Source organism: Delphinus delphis, chromosome 5 (genome assembly GCF_949987515.2).
Source record: "Delphinus delphis chromosome 5, mDelDel1.2, whole genome shotgun sequence".
NCBI classification, from domain to species: Eukaryota; Metazoa; Chordata; class Mammalia; order Artiodactyla; family Delphinidae; genus Delphinus; species Delphinus delphis.
The window spans coordinates 95,380,961-95,402,640 of NC_082687.1; the positions used below are offsets into that span (position 1 = coordinate 95,380,961).

At 41.0% G+C, this 21,680-nt stretch overlaps 1 protein-coding gene across 10 annotated transcripts in view; it reads left to right on the plus strand.

Moving 5' to 3' along the window:
• Nucleotides 1-16,197: 16,197 nt before the first annotated feature.
• LDB2 (LIM domain binding 2) overlaps nt 16,198-21,680 on the plus strand; it is a 379,673-nt gene continuing 374,190 nt past the window's right edge. For all 10 annotated transcript variants that reach the window (XM_060012774.1, XM_060012777.1, XM_060012776.1 and 7 more), the window contains exon 1: nt 16,198-16,520. In XM_060012774.1, the coding sequence (XP_059868757.1) occupies nt 16,389-16,520 (132 nt within the window). In that variant the 5' untranslated portion in view covers nt 16,198-16,388. The remainder of the gene's footprint in view (nt 16,521-21,680) is intronic.

The following is a 21,680-nucleotide window of genomic DNA, read 5'->3' on the forward strand; positions in this document are numbered from 1 at the left end:
GTTCCTCAAAAGCAAAAGGATTATTCACAAAGGATGGCAGGGCTTTGCTCCCAAATCCTAAGGGCTTGTGCTCCAATTCACCCATTGGGGCCTGCCAAGTGCTCCAAACTACATCCCTATCTGCAGCTGACCCTCCAAGCACCATCAGCTCAGCTGGATCATATGGTCCAAGTGGCAGAGCAGATTGAATGGTAGCCTGGACCTGTTGCAGAGCCTTCTTTGGTTCTGGGTCTCACTCAAAACTAGCAGCTTTTTGAGTCACTTGGTACATGGACCAGAATAACACATTCAAATGAGGAATATGTTGTCTCCCAAATCCAAAGACCCCACTAGGCACTGTCTCTTTTTGGTTGTAGCAGATGCAACAACTCAGTCTTCACCTTGGAAGGGATACCTCCACATGCCCCATCTCACTGGGACCCTAGAAATCTCACTGAGATAGAAGACCCCTGAATTTGCATTGCATTTATATCCTACCATCTCACATGCGAATATATTAACAATAAGTTTAGAGGAGTTGCTACACCTTGTTCACTGGAATCAATCATGATAATGTCACCAATATAATGGACATGGGTAATATCTTGTAGGGGAAGATGATGAAAATCCCTGTGGACTGAATTATGACACAGGGCTGGAGAGTTTATATACTCCTATGGTAGGACAGTGAAGGTGCATTGCTGGCCTTCCCAACTGAAAGTAAACTGGTTCTGGTGGCCTTTATTGACAGGTATAGAGAAAAAAACATTTGCCAGATCAATAGTGCAAACCAGACACCAGGGGATGTGTTAATTTGCCCAAGCAATGAAACTACAACTGGTACAACAGCTGCAATTGGCGTCACCACTCGATTAATCTTACAATAATCCACTGTTATTCTCCAAGATGCATCTGTCTCCTGCACAGGCCATATAAGCAAGTTAAATGGAGAAGTGGTGGGAACCACAGCTCCTGCATCTTTCAGGTCCTTGATGGTGACACTAATCTCTGCAATCCCTCCGAGAATGTGGTATTTCTTTTGTTTTTACTATTTTCCTAGGTGAAGGCTGTTCTAGTGATTTCCACTTGGTCTTTTCCATCATAAAATCCCTCCGTCCATAGGACGGGGAAACGATTTGGGAATTTTGCAGGTAGCTAAGTCTATTCCAATTATGCATTCCAAAACTGAGGAAATAACCACAGTATGGGTCCGAGGACCCACTGGCTCCACTGTGAGATGGACCTGAGCTAAAATTTCATTGATCACGTGACCTCCATAAGCCCCCTACTCTGACTGGTAGACCCCAGTGATGTTTTGGGTTCCTTGAAATCAGTGTCAGTTCAGTAATCCCTGAAAGGTTTGTATCATTTCCTTTTCCCCATTGCACAGTCACCATGATAAAAAGTCATAGATCCCTTTGGGGAAGGCTGGAGGAAAGATTAACAATATAAATTTTGACAGTGTACTGGGATCCTTCCTCAAAGGGACACTGCCTCCCCTTCATTCATTTGGTTCTGGGTCTATAAACTGGATCAAGTCTGGGAATTGATAAAGGGGCCATGACTCTTTGTTTTTAAGATTCAAGTGATACTTTTGTTCACTTGACCTTGAACTTTTCTGTTTATTCAGGTGAAGTAAGGATTTAGTAGGTTTCCTATGTATTTCACTTCTAGGAATGCCCTGATCAACTAGCCAACACCACAGGTCTGAGTGAGTTAAACTCTTCTCATTGCTGCTTTGACTCCTCTGCCCATTAGGATAACCAGACCCACCACATCTTTGGCATTTGAGTGCTTCCATTTGGCCCCTAGCATCCTGGGGTCTAGTTACTTCCAGTGCATTTAGATTTCCCAAATCAGTGACTGTGATTCCCACTGCGAGGTCTGGTCTACACAGAAGAGCAATCACAGAGCTATTCAGGGATGCTAGGGCCCCCCTCAAAAATTTATTTCTCATAGTAATTGTGAACTGTGTCTCTTCTGGACACTCCCAGGGTGAGTGGGTAGGTCTTAAGTGACAAATCCACTCTAACATGCTAATCTCCCTAAGCCTTTGTATCTCTTCATCTACATTAAACCAAGGAAGGTCCAGCATTTCTAATTTGCCCACCATGGGCCACATTTTCCATGTCCATGTTTCAGTCAACCAACCAGCCAAGCTCTATAGAGCCCTTTCTAACTCCCTAGAGTTAATGGGCCACAACATTAAGTGCAGAATCTCGGCTTAGTGAGCCCATATCAATAAGTTTGGCCTGATCTAACTTTATGATCCTTCCACCATTACCCACACCTTTAATGTTCATCCCCACCCTTATCCCTCAGATTTGTGTCTGTATACGTTAGAAAACCCAAGTAGTTCTTTCGCAGTTTAGTGCATCTCCTCATGGGTCACACTTTGGGCCTCACATAGAGAGGCCTGCTGGCACATGAGTCCAGTTAGGGGTCTAGACACATAGAGGGGTGGGAGTGGATCCTGAGGAGAATCAGCATTGTCTTGAAAAACAACTGCCTCAGGGCTGTTCACTACTGTTTCCCCAGACAAGGTAGGGTTAACCCCCTCAGCCAGATTGGAGAAGCAGCCCCCACTGGGGGTGAATAAACCTCTTTCATTGGTAAAGAAGACTTATTAGAATTTAGGGGCTCAATGTTCCCACTTTCATCAGGGTCTTCCCACACATCCCCATTCCAACATTCAGGATTCCAGTCCTTCCCAATCAGTGTCCGCACTTTAACAGGAAACAGTCTACAAGATTGAACCTCACCTCAGGTTGTAATTTGCTGGTCACAGGATGAGATTCTGGGTTTGGTTTTCAACAATCTCAGCCCTGCAACTACAGGAGATAAACCTCTCCTTCATGACACACAAAGAAGATTTCAGGTCATTTACATGGCACTTGAGCCGAGCTGAGAATCTGAAGCCCTGAGCTCATCCTTTTCTTTCTTCACTTTGTCCAGTAACATTGGGAGCAACCAGCCAATCTCATTCTATTTGTTAGTTTGAAAAAAATGTTTAAAAGTATAATGTAAATAATCACCCAGATCCTTGCTTCTTATAAGTGGGTAGTTAGGAGCATACAAAGTGATGTTGCCAGATCCCTATTGCCAGATCATGCCATGGACCATCATTGCTCTCTTAACTACTGGAAATAGAGTCATTAATATATTTAAGTATAACAACTCTATTTCCAGTAGTTAAGATAGCTGGAGGAATCACACTCCCTAACTTCAGACTATACTACAAAATTACAGCAATCAAAACAGTATGGTACTGTACAAAAACAGACACATAGATCAATGGAACAGGATAGAAAGCCCAGAAATAAACCTATGCACTTATGGTCAATCAATCTATGACAAAGGAGGCATGAATATACAATGTAGAAAAAAGACAGTCTTTTCAATAAGTGGTGCTGGGAAAACTGGACAGCTGCATATAAAAGAATGAAATTAGAACATTCTCTAACACTATATACAAAAATAAACTCAAAGTGGATTGAAGACCTAAATGTAAGACTGGATACTATAAAACTCATAGAGGAAAACATAGACAGAACACTCTTTGATATAAATTGCAGCAATATTTTTTTGGATCCTTCTAGAGTAATGGGTTCAAAAACAAAAATAAACAAATGAGATGTAATTAAACTTAAAAGCTTTTGCACAGCAAAGGAAAACATAAACAAAACAAAAAGACAACCTACAGAATGGGAGAAAATATTTGCGAGTAATGTGACTGACAAGGGATTAATTTCCAAAATATACAAACAGCTCATACAGCTCAATAGCAAAAAAACAAAACAAAACAAAAAACACAACCCAATCAAAAAATGGGCAGAAGACCTAAATAGACATTTCTCCAAAGAAAACATACAGAAAAAGTGAAAAAGTGCTCGGCATCACTAATATTAGCGAAACTCAAATCAAAAGTACAATAAGTTATCACCTCACACTGGTCAGAATGGCCATCATCAAAAAGTCTACAAATAATAAATGCTGGGGAGGGTGTTGAGGAAAGGGAACCCTCCTGCACTGTTGGTGGGAATGTAAATTGATGCAGCCATTATGGAGAACAGTATGGAGATCCTTTAAAAAACTAAAAATAGAGTTACCATACGATCCAGCAATCCCACTCCTGGGCATACATCCAGAGAAAACTCTAACTCATAAAGATACATACACCCCCAATGTTCTTTGCCATACTATTTACAATAGCCAAGACACGAAGCAACCTGAATGTCTGTCAATAGATGAATAGGTAAAGAGGATGTGAGATACATACATACATATATATATATATATATATATATATATATATATATATATATATATGATGGAATATTACTCAGCCATAAAAAAGAATGAAATAATGCCATTTGCAGCAACATGGATGGACCCAGAGATTATCATACCAAGCAAAGTAAGTCAGACAGAGAAAGACAAATACCATATGATATCACTTATATGTGAAATCTAAAAAACTGATACAAATGAACTTATTTGCAAAACAGAAATAGACTCACAGACATAGAAAGCAAATTTATAGTTACCAAAGGGGGAGAGAGTAGAGGGATAAATTAAGAGTTTGGAATTAAAATATACACAATATATAAAATATTACTATATATAAAATATATAACAAACAGGGACCTACTGTATAGCACAGGAACTATACTATAATATACTACAGTATCTTATAATAACCTATAATAGAAAAGAATCTGCAAAAGGATAGATATATATGTATAACTAAACCACTTCACTGTACCCCTGAAACATTGTAAATCAACTATACTTCAATAAAAAATAGAAATCAAAAAATATATATGTTTAAATCTAATCAGAGAGTGAATTCCAGAAACTACAGAACCAATTCAGAAAACTCATCCTTACACCTCCATTTCTCTAGAACCTCTCTCAATACCAAAACATATATTAGTCAGTGTTCTTCAGAGAAACAGAACTAATGGAAGGTATACCTCTCTCTCTATCTCTATTTAAAGAGATTTATTATAAGAAATTGGCTCACATGATCATGAGGCTGACAAGTCCCAAGATCTTCAGGGTGAGTCGGCAAGCTGGAGACTCAGGAGAGTCAAGGTTTTAGTTCCAGTCTGAACACTGGCAGGCTTGAGACCTAGGACGAGCCAATTCAGTTCCAAAGTGAAGGCAGGAAAAATTCTCCCTTACTGTGGAAAGGTCAGCTTTTTTTTTACCCCCCAAAGCCTTCAACTGATTGGATGAGGCCCACCCACATTAGAGAGGGCAATCTGTATCACTCAATCTACCAATTCAAATGTTAATCTCATCCAGATATACCTTTACCTACACACCCAAAATAATATTTGACCAACTATCTGGGCACCTCCTGTTCCAGTTAAGTTGACACATAAAATTAACCATCCCACTCTCCAATGCTTAACTAATACCTGATTCATTGCGGTGCCAACAAATGTTTGTTCAATTGACCTTAACATACATGTCACTGTGTATATGAAAGATTGATTCATTTTGAAATTAGGTTGTAACTGATAATACATCTCACAATATATCATATGTTTTGAAATGTTCACTACATACCAATCAACAGTCATTGCATCCAGACCTAGTTTGTCATGTGTTAAGTACAAGATACTGTGTGGGTGCTAGTTTCTAGGCAGAAGGCTCAGGGCCTCTTAGTCTTGTTAATGAGTCAAAGAAAAAGTTGAAATACAGATTGGGGAGTTGAGGAAGGCCCTCTAAGGAAGTGACATTTACATCCAGACCTGAAGGATGAATGCCAGATAGTCATTGTTCTGTTTTCTTATGATTGTGGGAAATGAGAAAAGAATCAGGGATTTGTCAGCCACAGTCCTGTACAGTGGATGCTCTCTTACCAGCATCCAGGGGGGGTGGCAGATGCAGGGCTGACACAGAGGTGAGCTGCTGGGTCCTTCTGCAGAGTGTATGCAATGGAGAAAATCAGGTGCATTTCACATTTTCCTTCATACTTTGAAGTATTGTGTGAATTTCCTTCACAAGTATGTATCATGCTTACCTACATAACAACTAAGTCAAAATTAGAAACTGCTGGTGGGACTATATCCATCTAATTCATTTATAGGGCAATTTGGTAACATGTAATTAAAGATCTATAAAGTGCATACCCTTTGCCTTAAGATGATTTTACTTTTAGCATTGTACTGTGGCTAAATGTGGGTGTACAAAAACACCTGCCATCACCACACCCACAAAGAGGTGTGAAGTGATAAACGTGTTAATTAACTTGACTGTGGGAATCATTTCACAACGTATACACACGTCAAATCATCACACTGTACCCCTCATTATTTGTCAGTTAGATCTCAATAAAGCTGGGCGAAAAAGATGAGACTATTTGTGCAACGATGGTTGTATTAGAGAAAAATGAGGAATAATGCAAATATCAACTCTAGGGAGACAGTGGGATCAGTTAAAGACCATCCACTTAAGGAAATCCTCCCCAGCCCTCAGAAAAGACGTGTAGAAAACTAGATAACAACAATCCACTTGGGAAACAAAGCAGATAAAAGCAAAAAGTGGGCTGATAAAAGCAGTGGTAAATGATAAGTCCCCAGCAAACTGCAGAGACACTAAGTACCGCTTTCAGGAGCCCAGTTGCTTCCCCAAGTTACCTCGGCTATTAAATACTTCAAAGGCTATGGCAAATGACAGGGGAGACCTGGCCGGTGCTGGAAAATGTACCATTATGTACTGTTACTTTCCAAAATAAGTTGTTTGATCTTGGATTAGGGTAGGGCTTTTATGAAAGAAAAACACAGTCACACTTCAGATGTCAGTCCTAATAATAGAGGGACTCAGATGTCAATTCCAAGCAAGTTCGGGCATCAGGCTGTTCTTTTGTTTGAGAATGACTCTGGGTCCAAGTTGCAGGTAGAAGTTTGTCCTTGGCAGGCTTTGGGGCACTGGGCAGCCAGGCTGTCTTCTGGGTGTTGGCAGCCAACCTGCAAGTCTCTCTGTGAAGCCCAAGGGAGAGAGAAGGAGGCAGGAGGTCTGTGGCTGAAATCTGGAGGAGCAAAGGGAGTTCTGGCAGATTGGGGGGCGGGGGGAGGGAGGGATATGGTCGGGGAGCTAGGGAGGCAGCACTAAAAACAAGGTCTGGGAAAACAGAGGACGAACTTGTTATAATGGATAATAATTCCTAATATGTTAGAAAAGAGTCTGTGTAACAGAGATCTCGCTAGCACGGACTGTCATTCATGAACTTGTGAAATATTTGTCACCCACTTTATTTGATGCAAGCACAGTTTAGAGGTGTGGCACAGTGTGTGTGTGTGTGTGTGTGTGTGTGTGTGTGTGTGTGTGTGTGTGAGAGAGAGAGATTTGGGAGGATGTCATGTAAAATACAAAACCTGGGCTTTGTTGGTGGCGCAGTGGTTGAGAGGCCGCCTGCCGATGCAGGGGACACGGGTTTGTGCCCCGGTCTGGGAAGATCCCACATGCCGCGGAGCGGCTAGATTCATGAGCCACGGCCGCTGAGCCTGCGCGTCCGGAGCCTGTGCTCCGCAACGGGAGAGGCCACAGCGGTGAGAGGCCTGCGTACCGCAAAAAAAAAAAAAAAAACCTGCCTTCAGGGATCTTATCCATCATTTAACGAGGAGGACCACCTTCTGTGTATGGTCCCTCCATCATGCCTAGAGGGAAAGGTGTCCAACTCACCAGGGACATTGTGAAAAATATAATTTTATATAAAGCACCAGACTCTGCATTTGCATGGCAGTTAGTAGGCAATCGGTAAACGATGCTATTGTTGTTATTATAATAACACTTATTAGTACAGGAAGAGACACATGCAAGGTCTCCCGGCCTCCACTTCTAACCCATTGTGTTGAGCTAAGCTGGCCTCTTCGTGGTTGGATCTGGGAGGCTGGGCACACCGGGTCCGTTTCCCTTCTCTGTTAGGGTGAGAGGGCTGCCGTGACGAAGCACCACAAACGGAGTGGCTTAACCACAGACATGTATTCTCTCCAGGTTCTAGAGGCTCTAAGTCTGAGATCAAGGTACAGGCAGGGCCATGCTCCCTCTGAAGGCTCTAGCCAAGAATCCTTCCTTGCCTCTTTCCAGCTTCTGGTGGTTTCTGGCTGTCCTTGGTGTTCCTCGTCTTGTAGCAGCATCACTTCAGTTTCTCTCTGTGTCTGTGTTTGTGTCTCTGTGTCTCTCCTGATGAGGATACCCGTCATTGGATTTAGGCCCACCCTAATCCAATAGGACCTCATTTTAACTTGACTGCATCCATCTGTTTACAATAACATCATAGTCACAGGTACTGAGAGTTAGGACCTGAACATATATTTTGCAGGGACACAGTTCAACCCACCACAGCCACCTTCTGGTAACGGGACACTGTGGTTTCATCTGGTCTCTGGATTTAGAAGGGCCAACTCTGACCCAGGCTGGAAAGGTGGACATGTGACCCAAGACCGGCCACCCTCTTGGCCATATTGATTAGTGTAGATGTGTGCATTTAGGTCCAAACCAGGCAATGAGATTCAATGCCAGCATTCTTTGGAAACTCCTGAAGAGGAAACCTCTCTTTCTGCTGGTCTAAGTTGGGCAGATATAAACCCAGCTCTGCCTACGGTCAGCACACGGACAAGCCTGCCTGGGAATAAGGAAAGCCTATAGGGGCAGCAACAGGGTCCAAGTCCTGATGATGTCATTTGGGCCCCTGGATCCTACTGTACCTGAATTCAGATACTTCTGATTTTTCCAATGACATAAGCCAATAAATTTACTTCTTTTCTTTTTTGATTATGACATTTGTAATAGTAAGTTTTTCTTGTACTTGCAATTAAAAGTCCCAAATGATACATTGTATTCATCTTCACATTTATGTTTTTCTGTTTTCGTGGCAAAGTTTGTTGCAGGTCTGTGCCACCATATACTAGAAAAGGCTTGTTCTCTGCTTTCAAACCACTCACAACCTAGTGTGCAGATGGACAAGGGGCTGTGGACGATATTGGTTGAGAGCCTCAACAGAGAGGACCCAAATGCCCGCGTTCAGTTCCCATCTCATCCATCACCCATCACCACCTGGGTTACCTTGGACAAGTTACTCAGCCTCTCTGTGTCTATGCTTCCTCATCTATAAAATAAGAATAATAATCGTCCTTATATTATGAGACTGTTGCAGGATTAAGTGAATTAATATATAAAAAGTACATGGAACAATGCCTGATGCTTTTTAACAGCTATGTAAGGGTGAGTTATTGTTATTGAGTAGAAAGTATTCTTCCTAAATTCCCATAATGGCCCTATGAAATTAGTACTATTATTTCTACTTTACAAATAAAGAAACTAAAGCTAACTTCGGTGATTCAATAATTATGTGAAATCTAGTGCACACAATGAGGAAGTGACAAAACTGAATCCAGAGTGCAGTGTCTTTGACATTTGGCCACATGGCCAGGCAGGGGTCAGAAGTAGATTACAAAACTCTGAACAGCAGCTCTGAGATCTGTTGGATATTGAACAATTCATGATGACAAAGGGCTTTATAGGGTAATGACTTCTGAAAATGGAGTTTCATAAGTTATCACATTTGCCCATTTTTGTTGGGCCAGGATCTAGCATAGTACCTGACTTGTGCTAAATAACCAATAGATGCTTTCTGAGTGAGTAAATGAATGAATGAATAATAGCTTTTATCCATCCCTATACATTAGCTTTTTATCTATATATTATGGATAGACTGGCCTAGAATTAGAGGATGTAAATTGCTAGGACAACTCTTGGGATTCATTCTGATAAGTTTTTATCCATTTATTTTGCAGAAATATACAGAGCACCCGCATGTACCAGGCAGCATGTTAAATTCTGAATGTACATGGGTGGATAAAACCAACACATCATCAGCACTCGTGGAATTTACAATCTCATGGTGGACACAAGCAATAGCAAAGTAAATAGCAAATACAGACATGATTACAAATAATGACCAGAGACCTACCAAAAGGAATTCAATGATAGAAAGTGATGGCGCATGCATGGGGAATTTAGATATTTGGTCATGAATGGCTCTCTCTGAAGAGGTAACATCTTGAGCTGAGACTGAAGGCTAAGGAGGAGCCATGCCAGGGGCAAAGAGAGGAGGGTTCTAGAATCTAGAGGAAAGCATTTAGTGTGTCCTGAGAGTGAAGGGGGTGGCGTGTCCTGGGAGGAAAGAGAGGCACAGATGTGGTTGGAGGGGCTAGAAGGGGGCCAGATCCCACAGAGTCTGAGGGAGGAGGGTCCCACACATGGTGGGCACTCAGTGAACACCTGTGGAATAATGAAATGAATGTTGGATGGTCTATGCTGTGGGGTTGGATTTTACTGTTGCTCCTCAAGAAATGAGCTGTTCTCAGTGGCTATGGCCTTCTTAGTCATTACAATTACTTATTAGATTTGGTTTAGTCAAGAGGACAGTAGAGAATGACAGGAAACACCACAAAAAAAGTAAATCCAAGACGTCTCCAAAATTGCAGGGTTGAGACAGCTTTCCAAGCTCTTCCGGAGAGTCAGCAATGTTCTCCTCAGCCGCCAACTAACTCCATTTGTAAACTTGAAGTGCCTGAACCACAACAACTAGTACTGATGAGAAGATGGCCTTTGGGAATTCCACAAAGTCATCAATCACGTTAATTCCAGGTAATAGCCAAGAGCAATGAGAGACGTCTTTCAGCCTCTGTTCTGGGTCTTGTTTTATCTAGTCCAGAGAGAAGTTACTGAGTAACCGTGTGTTAGGGATTCCTTGGGCTGAAATCAGCCTCCCAGAGCATCCTTCAGTTCTTGGGTCTGTCTGAGTCAAATCCACCCACCTCGTATCCACAAGTCCTCTTGCTCAAACCAAGCACTTATCCTGTCATTTACCGGCTCCTCAGGGCCCATGCAATAAACTGCAAATTCTTTAAAATGGTACTTAAGACCTTCTAAAATTGGGCTTCAACATCTTTTTACTGTCTCTACTTTCTCAAAGTTTCTTGATTTTGCTTGATGTCAAACATGTTCATTTCTGTAGTGTCCCTGCTGCTTGGCATGACCTTCCACAGACTCTCATCTTTATCTCTCTGACAGATCCTTCGAGGATAAACACAGATGCCAACTCTTCTGTGAAGCTTTCTTTGACTTAACTAGTTTGAACAGATCCCTCCTTCCTTGAAGGCTCTTTGTAAATTAGCATTTCATTTGTAAAGTTTGAAGATGCCTACCATAGGATGCCTTAGATTTTTCGGCCTTATCTCTACTGCTAATGCCTACTCCCTATCTGAGCCTGTCCTCCACACTTCAGAGTGTCATTTTACGTTTATTTCTGAGATTGGGTAATCCCTGTTACTTTTTCTAATAATAACAGTAGCAACTATGAACATTTACTAAATGCCAAGTACTGTTCTAGTCGATTTACATGTATTAACTTATTTAATTCTCATAAAGGCCATAAGATTGTTATTAGCCCATTTTACGGATTAGAAAACTGAGGCACAGAGAAATTAAGTGTCCAGGATCACACAGCTAAATGCAGGATTCAAGATTCAAGCCAAGTCAGTGAAGTTCCAAAGCCCATCCTCTAAAAGAATATTCATGTCTTTTTAAATCTTTATCCCCCTATCACATCTCAGCCCTATCTTGCACGCATATGTTAGCTAAATGATTATGGAATGAAGAGGCAGAAAGAAAAGTAAAAGACGCAGAAATAGGTAAGAAAAGGCAGAGAGGGACAACCAAAGAGTGGTAAGAAAACTAGCTTTCTAAGCAAACGCACTTTCGTAGAAGGAACTCGAGACGGTGCAATCAGATAGATTAAGGAAAGGGACAATGACTTCAATACCTAGATGGATAAGGCAGGTAAATGGAAATTAGGGACCTTGGCTGGTAAAGGCCACGGAGTGATGGAAACCATGGTGGATGGACAAACACTAATAGGTCCCACTGCACGTTGCCACAACCAGAGCTTAGGATTTTTCAAGAGAAGATGAAAACCTGGATTTTACGTGAAATTCTTTATTTTTGTAAACTGTTGTCAAGTAGTTCAAATTAAAGGAAAAATAGACACTCTATGGGTTAAACCTAGGGTGAATATATCAAGATGAAACCCCAAGCTCAAAGGTCAGGCCAGATTTTCGAGCATCCTGAATGTCTGTGAGAGGACTTTTGGGGCTTATTCAATACTCAACATGCAAAATTGTATTTAAACTAGCATGGTTCAATTTTGGGCGTAATAGAACTGTTGCATTGGGGTTAGACTTGTTCATTCTTTTACGGTATACAAACATTGCTTCTTGAATTTCTTTATGGTTTCCTAAAGGAGTTGATTTGCAGGCTTCAAATGAGGACATTTCTTTCATTTCTCAGGCTCAGCCCTGGGCCAGAATAAGATGAGTCATAGCTGGTCCCTCAGTGTGGGGGTGGGGGGGGGAGGGATAAATAAGGAGGTTGGGATTAACATATACATATATACCTACTGTATAGCACAGGGAACTCTACTCAGTACTCTGTAATAACCTATATGGGAAAAGAATCTGAAAAAGAAGAGATACATGTATATGTATAACTAAATCACTTTGCTGTACACCTGAAACTAACACAACATCGTAAATCAAATATACTCCAATATAAAATAAAAATTTAAAAAAAGAATAAGAAAATCCAGAAAAAAAAAAAAAAAAAGCAGGGAAGTGACAAAACCAACCAGGTAACCTGATAATGCAAAGGATTAAACATCTAACAGTGCAACTTTGGGAGTATGTGCTGGAAGATTTGGACAATGAGCAAAGTGGGAATAGTTTGGCGAGGCTTCAGGGAGAATGGGTAGAAGTGGGGCCGTGGGGACAATGGACGTCTGAAATTGAGCAGAACAAATAATAAAATCAAGGTGATAAGAGCCACTTCATCCTCTTGCCCTTTCTTCCAATAAATTCCGTGCGTATGGCTTGAGTACCTACCGTGGGCTTAGCACTACGCTGGCCACTGGGGACAAAGAACAGAGATGCCCTAAAGACGAGGAGGATGGACCTGGGTTCAAAGCAGCAAAATGCTTAAGACCTAGGCAGACTGGTGTGAATCTTGTCCCTGTCACTAATTAATTGTCTGATCTTAAAGGAATTTCTTAGCAACTCCAAGTCCTAGTCTCTGTATCTGTAAAATGGGGAGAGTAGTTCCATCAATCACATAGTTTTATTGTGAGATTAACAAAGAATATTTGTGTAAACCAGTCAGCACAGTGCCTGCCACATAGTAAGGACTTAACAAACAATAGCAATTACTACATTTAAATGTAAATTCTCCAATAGAAGAATATAAAAGATAGTGTTGACCCAAAGGGGAAAATTATTTTCTATCTCTTCCTTTTATTTGTTTCCTTCATAGCACGCACTACAATTTGAAATTATGTTTCCAAAGGCTTCTTAGTTCTTCTATGCTACCTGTACCCCCAACCCCCCATTGCAAGGTGCAGGAAAGCATCTGCTATATCCACCTTGGCCTCCCAATGTTTCCTAGCACCTAAGCCTATGTTAGGTACCTACTAATAATAGCATTTTTGAACACTCATATGTGTGGATTCTAATCCATTCTAGTGCATTATCTCATCTAATCCATTGCAGCAATCTAAAGGATTGTTGCTATTATTGTCTCCAATTTAAAAATGAGGTGACTGAGACATACAGATATTGAGTCACTTGCTCAGATTCACAAGGCGGGTAAGTGGAACCAGGGTTGAAATGTGTTCTGGCCAGTGCTATAGCCCGTGCCCCCATCCAGTGCCAATGTAGTATCTGTAGAATAAATGCATTAATGAGTGGACAATGGAAAAAAAGGCTCACAGGGGAGGGGACAATTTAATTGGATAGGAGGATGAGTAAGAGTCTGCAGGTAAACAAGGGACAGAGTACAAATGTGTGCATGCATGAAATGAGATAGTAACTACAGGAAGATCGAGTATAGCAAACAAACAAACAGTGTGTGTGTGTGTGTGTGTGTTTGATAGAGACAGAGAGAGACAGAGATAGACAGAAAGAGACAGAGAGACAGAGAACAGGTCTTAATGAATTTGGGCATTTTCCTACCAGCACCAGAGAAAACACTGAAGGGAAAACATGGGGCACAGTTACGTCCCTTTTTATAATCAACCTTCTGGTTGCAATAAGGATGAATCACAAGTTAGAAGACAATTGTGGCTCTGTGAGCAGTTTCAGATATTTCTGAATTTGGAATGTTTAGGTATTAACAGGAAGAAATATTTCCAATTATAGTTTGGAAGAGTCCACAAGAATTAATGAGAGCAAGCCTCAACCTTATTCAGAAAGGGGTTCCCTAAATGGATTTTTGAGCTTTTCCTGTTTTTGATCCAATATTGGACTGCACAGGTCTGCTAGGTGTTACTTTAATTCTTGGGCTGAAACAGCCACGTAAACACAAACGTGGACAGGCACTAAACTGTTGGACCGTCTTTAGTTTGGGAATTTAAACACAAGGAATGGTTAGGTTTTGCAGTGGCCATCATTCCAAAACATAAATCACGCCAAATTTGTTTGAATTCCTGTCTTTAGAAGGTTGTGTGTTTTGACAAACCTTGCAGCAAATTTGGTCCAGCTTTTGGATTTGTAATGAAACCTGAAACCAAACGTGCTGGCCTGCCTTGGGGTCCTCTTGAAGGAAAGAGTTCCAAGCAGCCTTACTGTAATGCCTTCCCTAATCTCATCCTGGCAAGAGACGTTACTGTATTGGGCTGCACTGGAAGTTTGGGGTGGACTCTGCAAACATTTCATGCACTTATGGAAAAGGACTAATCAAGACCGCAATTTGGGGGCATTTCTATGCCTGAGTATTCTTGAGAGTGTAAATTGCAGAATTAGCAATACCTTATCCCCTGTTGGCTAGTGACTTAGAGATACCCCAAGCCATGACTGGGGCAGAAAGTTAATTAATTTGCTTATTAAAAAGAAGAAATGTCTCATTTGCATGCATTTACATTTAAGTCTTGCATGCATCAAGCTTTTTGGTGGTCTTTGCTTTCTTTCCTCAATACCACTGACCTAGCTAGATATTAGCTCAAAACATTTACATTTTCTGCATCTGGGCTTTGTTTAAGGGGTAGATGTCTGGTTATCATTGGTTCCAGCAGAACTTGATTGTCATACAGATCATTTAATCTCTATAGACATCCTTTCCCCTCCCGTGGGCCGTGCGATTTTTCTCCCAGTTATCACATACCGCAATTGAGAAAAGATTCATGTACTTGACCAGTCTTAGAAAATAAAGACCTTGTCTCCATTAGAGTTGGACATGTTATTTGGGGATGAGCCATTCAATTATTTGTAATTTCCTACTCAACTGAATTTTCCATGGTCATTTTTGTGGGAGTTTTCTCTTTCTTGCTTTTCCTCTCTTGCTTGGAGGTCTGCTTTGGCAGGGTTTTTTTTTCTTTTTCTTTTTCTTTTTTCTCTCTCCTAGGGAAAGAAGACCATTGCACCATGGGTGTATCTTAGGCATTCCACATTCCAAAGAATCGTTTTTTACCTGAAAATGCTTCAGTGACCTGAATCCTGGCCCCCTCAAACCAGCTTGAATGAAGCTTTGGGAGAAGGAGAGGGAGGGGGCTGGGAAGAGGGGGTGATTGGGGAGGGCAAGGGGTTAGGAGGGGTTGAAATGCAAAGACTCTAACAAGCTCTTGCTTGGAACAACAGTAAGCAAAATCAAAACTATAGAGGAAGATTAGTGCAGAGGGAAATCTACATGGGAGTGAATCACCAGCTCAGTCACCGGGGACCACGATGCCCCCGTTTCTGTATTTTGTAGTCATCACATTTCTGAACCATCACAACGGTGTGGCTGTCAGGGGTGAGTGGCTCTGGCAGCGGTTAAACCACCTATATGCTAACAAGCTCAGCAATCAGGTTGTGAAGGGTCCTGGCAAGAGGAAAATAATCCAACCAAACCTTAGACCTCTGTCAGGCTGTGAGGAGAATTATATTTTTGAACTAGTCTACAGTGTGGACAGGAAATGACCTCTCCACAAACTGCTTCTTTAAAAACAAGCAGTGGTGCCTAAAGCTATCCAGCTCCCCTCTCTCTCTCCCTCCCTCCTTCCCTCTCTTCCTCCCTCCCAGCCTCCCTCCCTCTCTGAAGCTCCTGCTCTCTCCCTCCCCTCCCGAGAGCTCTCCCCCCTCCTCCCTCCCTCCCGCTTGCTCTCCGTCTCTCTCTCGCTACCGAGGGCTCCCACAGCAGTTCCCAGCCAGTGTGTTCAGCCTGCCTGCCTGCCTGCCTCTGTGTGTGTGTGCGCGCGCGTGTGCGAGCGTGTGCGTGCGGCTACTTTGTACTGTGAAGAACACAGCCCATGTGCTCTGCATGGACGTTACTGCTACTCTGTTTAGCTTGATTTTCGACAGGCAGGCAAGATGTCCAGCACACCACATGACCCCTTCTATTCTTCTCCTTTTGGCCCATTTTATAGGAGACATACACCCTACATGGTACAACCAGAGTACCGAATCTATGAGATGAACAAGAGACTGCAGTCGCGCACAGAGGTAAGTACTTCAACCTTGGGTGTGTGTTTGTGTGTGTGTGTGTGTGTGTGTGTTTTCTTCAAACTGTGCCTGAGCTTTTCCTGGGTGGCTGGCTGCATTCTGCGGGAAGTGTCCCACTAGATACTACCACGTACGTGGAAATGAGCGCCAGCATGAATCCACTAGTTTGGACACTGGGTTTCCAGGCACAGCAACTCTTGGAGCTGGGGACAGTTTCTGCCGGAATCTTGAAATAGACAACCCAGCACTTGATTCGCCTGCCGGGTGTCCAGAAATGCTGCTCTACCAGAACTCTGGCATTTTCAGGCTCTCAGTCGGTCCCCTTAGTGTTTCTTGAGATAGAATTCCGAGGGATTTGGTGATCATTTGCATCCAGCAAAATAATTTTTTTTTTTAACAAATCCCAGAGGAAGTCTGCTTGACCGGCATTTGCTTTTCAAAGTCATCAAAATCGAGGTGAAAAGGGCAGAAGAGCCACCCTTCGTACTTTTCAGAACTAGCCCTGGAGGGACATGTTTGTCTATTTCCGTGTTAAATTCAGAAACCAGTTGCTTGGGGCAAGGGGTTCTTGACTTTCTTCCCTCGACGGTGGGAGTGTCTCCCAGGAGCTCTCACTTCCACAGGAGCTGGCTCAGAATTCAAGTCAGCTTGAGTTTTTGCATATTGTGATCTTGTGCCCCAGAGAGAAGCCTCACCTACTCGCAAGCAACTCTGGGAGCAGAGAGGAGACAGGACTTTAAGAACTTTGTAAATGCAAAACTCCAGACCGCCTCCTGCAATTTAAATATTTAATGCCAGTTGACTTTTCCTCTGTGCTGGCTGGGCTGGTAGATCCTACTGCTGGGCTGTCCATTTGCCTTTAAGTTGAGGCTTTGTGTTGAAGTGTTCTGAGAAGGAGTTTGTTATAGGGGCACCAAAGTCACTTTAAGAAGTAGAAATAGCTGGGAAATCTGTCTTCTCTGCAGAGTACAGGTACCCGGAGGGTCGATGGCAAAGAGCTTTCAGGGAATAGCTTTGGTAGAATTTTAGGTAGAAGCTTGACTCTTAATTCTGGAAAGGGACCCAAGGTTTTACGATAAAATAAAACACACTTGCTTGAATTGTTAACAGAGCCATGGAGAATTCATGATGTTTAATGTATTTAATATAGCTAACAAGATGTGACCTGCTTTCTGATTGGCTAACTGCTGGACAAGGACTGATTAAAAAAAAAAAAAAGCTGGGCTGTCTTTATCACTGCTATTTTCTTTATATGTTAATACATCATAGATGTTAAGTGGACTTGATACCGTTGCTCTCCCCAGAAGCCAGTAGCTTTTATACAAGTGTAAACTCTGTCGTGCTAAGGGTGGTGAGCTGTTGGCAGAAAATGATATTTGTGTGTTGTTGTGTGTGTGTAGTTGTGTATGTATGTTACAATTTGTATATTGCATTCAGATCTTTGCAACTGTGTATTGGAATCTTAAACTCTTGCACAAACTATTGATTGTCGCAGCCTGCTTTCAGAATTAGGAGGACAGAATATGTCATACTGTTCAGGCACACATAATTGCAACACAGATTTGGAGTAAAAAAAAAGTCTTAAAAATATGATTAGTTTTAAAAAAGAGACCAGCGACCTTTATGGATCAATTCTTGAACAGCAGGATTTAAAAAGAACCCGTGTCCATCTTACATTTTAGAAAGTTTTTGAGGAGTTGTAGAAGGAGGGTTTTTCTCCATCCTTCTCGGTTAAGAGAGCAGGCAGATTTCTCTGATATCTGTGTTCTCCTGTGCCCCTTAATTATCACCTGGCCAGTTCTGAGCTAGAATACTTATCTGGAGGACTTCTCTATCCTGGTCCTCATAAAAATCTGCAGAATGCAATAAGGTCCCACATTTGTTTCACATTTGAGAGAAAACCTTTAAAGTCCCAAATTCATAGTATTGTTTCTTAAAACTGGCACGTTATCTTTTGTGAGAGCTAAACTCAGGAATTCCTAACTTTTGGATTCTGGGGTATTACTTTTAAGTAGAAAACCTGCTTCACAGCTCAAGAAACTGGAGAGGAAAGCTTGCTATGACAAATCCTAAAGATTTTTTTAAACCTCGCTGACTGACAGAAAAGCACTGAGAACTGTTTTCTGGTATGTTCTAGAGCCAACCCTGAACACTTCTTCCCTTAATTAGATCTTTTTTATAATTATCCAAATAATTGCTCTGACACTTCCTTTTTTCTTTGCCGAGCAGTAAAGGATGTCACGAACCCAAGGCCATAAGTTTGTTTTCATTTCATATGAAAAAAAAGGAGAAAATCAAATAATTGCTCCTAAGATATATAAATATTAACATTCGATATTAGATTTTGATCAACGTTTGTAATGGAAAAATATTTAGAAAAAATAACTTCTTGAAAAAGTTACATTGTGTATTTATCAATATTAATGGTGACTATTTATGGTAAAGTTGTTCTGAGCCCTAGAGAGGGATTGGTTGGAATAAAGTGCAGTAATACCCAGCAAGAGTTATCAGTTTATTCACACACAAAATCAAATAGATTGTTGAGTGATTACTTTTAGAATTTAACTGATGCATCCATCCATTTTGGACAAGAGAGACTCACTTTCTTTCTTCTCTCTCTCTTCTGGTTCCTGCTTCTATATTACATGGTATTATTTCATTGACTCCTAATATCGCACTCTCACATACACACCTATGTAATACTCTCGATTCTCCATTCTTTTTTGAACGTAGACTTGCCTAGAAAGAAATTGCAGCAAATCAGTCTCAATGAAAAAATTATAATCGAGTTTGCAGAAATTTCCTAGAAACCTTCTTTATGGAAAGGAAAAAATGTAGTAAAGAAGCATGGTGCTCACCTATTCTCCTTCCATAGATGACTCCCCCAGAGCATTCTCTCCTGGGGATCGATGCATTTCTTCCAATTAAATAAAATCAAAGCCGTTCAGAAGCTGGGTAGTTTTAAAAAACACTGGATTGGGAGTTAATCCTTTTTCGAACTTGTTTCTTTCTTTTACATGGATCTTGGTTCCTCATAAGCAAATTATCTCAAGGCCTCTTTAATTTAAAAATTCAGATTTTACCAAAGTTCAGAGTTAGGTTTTCTTTAGTAGGAGAAAGTGTTGTGAACTTGAGTAATGAGCACAGACATTACTTCTTGGCTCACGGTATTTAGTTCAAAATCACAAATGGTACTGAAAAGATAGGGTCATAGTGGAGAAAATATTGCAGGGAGCGACCCTGCCAGTCTTGTTTAAGGCCAGTGCTGGGAGCAAGCAGTTCCTGGGACAAAGTAGGTGCTCAGTAAACATTTGTGAACAAGCCGATCATGGATCAGTAGCTGACAGAGGAGAGAGAATTTAACTATATCACTGAAATTGGCACCTTTCCTGAGAAGCACAATTCTGATGCCTTTGGGGGTCCTGGTACCTCCTGAAGCTGCTTTAGGGACCTGCTTCCAATTCCCCTAAAAGTGCTCATCTCCACACTTATTGCATCATGAGGCAATTTAGATCCCTAATCTTTGTGGCAAAGGAAAGCAAGTGTCTAAGAAATTATGGGACCTCATTTCTTTCTAAAGGAATTTGAATGCATTACGAAGCAAACAAAAACAACACACATATGCTTCAGATGCTGTTGGCTATTGTGGGAAATAAAATTTCTTTGCAACACCAGAATCTCAGTGGAATTTCATAAAGAAGTACATAGATGTTTCCCCCTTTTCTTAATTGAAATTAAGAGAAACTCTTGGAGCTTTGTGTCAGTTTTGGTCACTGTAATTCCCAGGCAGTAGGAAGAGGGCTATGTTTTCCATTGTGTATGTTACCATGAATTGACCTGAGATCTTCCAAAATTCATTGACTGTTTGAATGGTCTTGCTGTCTCAAATGTATTTTGAAAGAACGAAACTGCACAATTTTTAGTTTAACACTGCACACAGAGTACCGTCAGATAGGACTTAAAAATGTGTCCTAAAGATTTCAGGATTTGTTCTGTAACAAGCTTCAGTAATAACAAAAATAACAGTATTTTTTTCATTTCCTGAAGTCTGTGCTATAAGATTAAAAATATGTATAGGTGAAATATGAGATCATCACAGTGAACTTCATTTTTAGTGAAAGGATTTTAATAATGTTGGATTTTTATAGAATTTAAGAAAGTTTATCAAGTTATACAAATTTTGGATATTGCAGACAACTCTTTTTACCTTATTTCCTCATTCAAATGACCAAAAAATGTCTCCATTCCAATGAAGATGTTTTTAAATACATAGATTTTTTTCAGGTTGGCAGTAGGCTAATTTTAATAAAATACCACAAACACCAGGAAAGTGTGGGTACTAGGATGTATTTCTTCTGTTTTGAGGTTTTTTTATTCTTTTATCAGTATTACACATCCCACTCCCAAAGAGAAAGCTGTGATTACAATGGGAAGCTGCCATGTACACAAGGATTTTATTAGAATTACGGTTTTTAGTTTTACAGGATTTAATATGAACGTTGAAAATATTTGAAGACCTTGAAATTTCAATCTGCTGCTTTCACCCGCTTCAGCTCAACTCTCCAACTCCCTGGGGAGGGGGTGGGAGGGGGTGGGAGGGGGTGGAAGGCTCTCAGTCTTTTCTTTCAGCTACATTTTTATATACTTTAGTCACAGGGTTTCCCGTTGTAGCATCATGTTTATTCATGGGGTAGCTTAGTATCATTGATGCTCAGATAGAGCCTAGTTAAAATGAGATTAGGTATTCTGGATAGGTGGGAAAAAAAAGAAAACGGCTTTGTGATAAACTTGGATTTTTTTTTTTTTTCCTAGAAATTTAGGAAGAAAAATGGTGCTGTTACTCTGAGGCATATGAATGATTTTCAGTGTTAAACACAGAACTTTCCAAGTTTTTCGAAGGGGGTTGGTGAGGAGTAGGGGGAGGGGGGATTAGTAGTGGAAAGGAAAGCTATTTTGAAAATGTTAAATGAAACCAAAAGTGAAGTTTTAAAAAATAAGAACTTCCAACCTCTCTTATTTTTCGAGATCTCTACATGGCCTCAGAAAACAAATTGCTGGACTCTTGTACGGATTTTATTTTCCTGAGGTCTTTTTTTCCCCCATTTTCCTACTATGGGAACTGTTTTTAATTAAAAATTGCTGCAAACTAACTATTCGTAG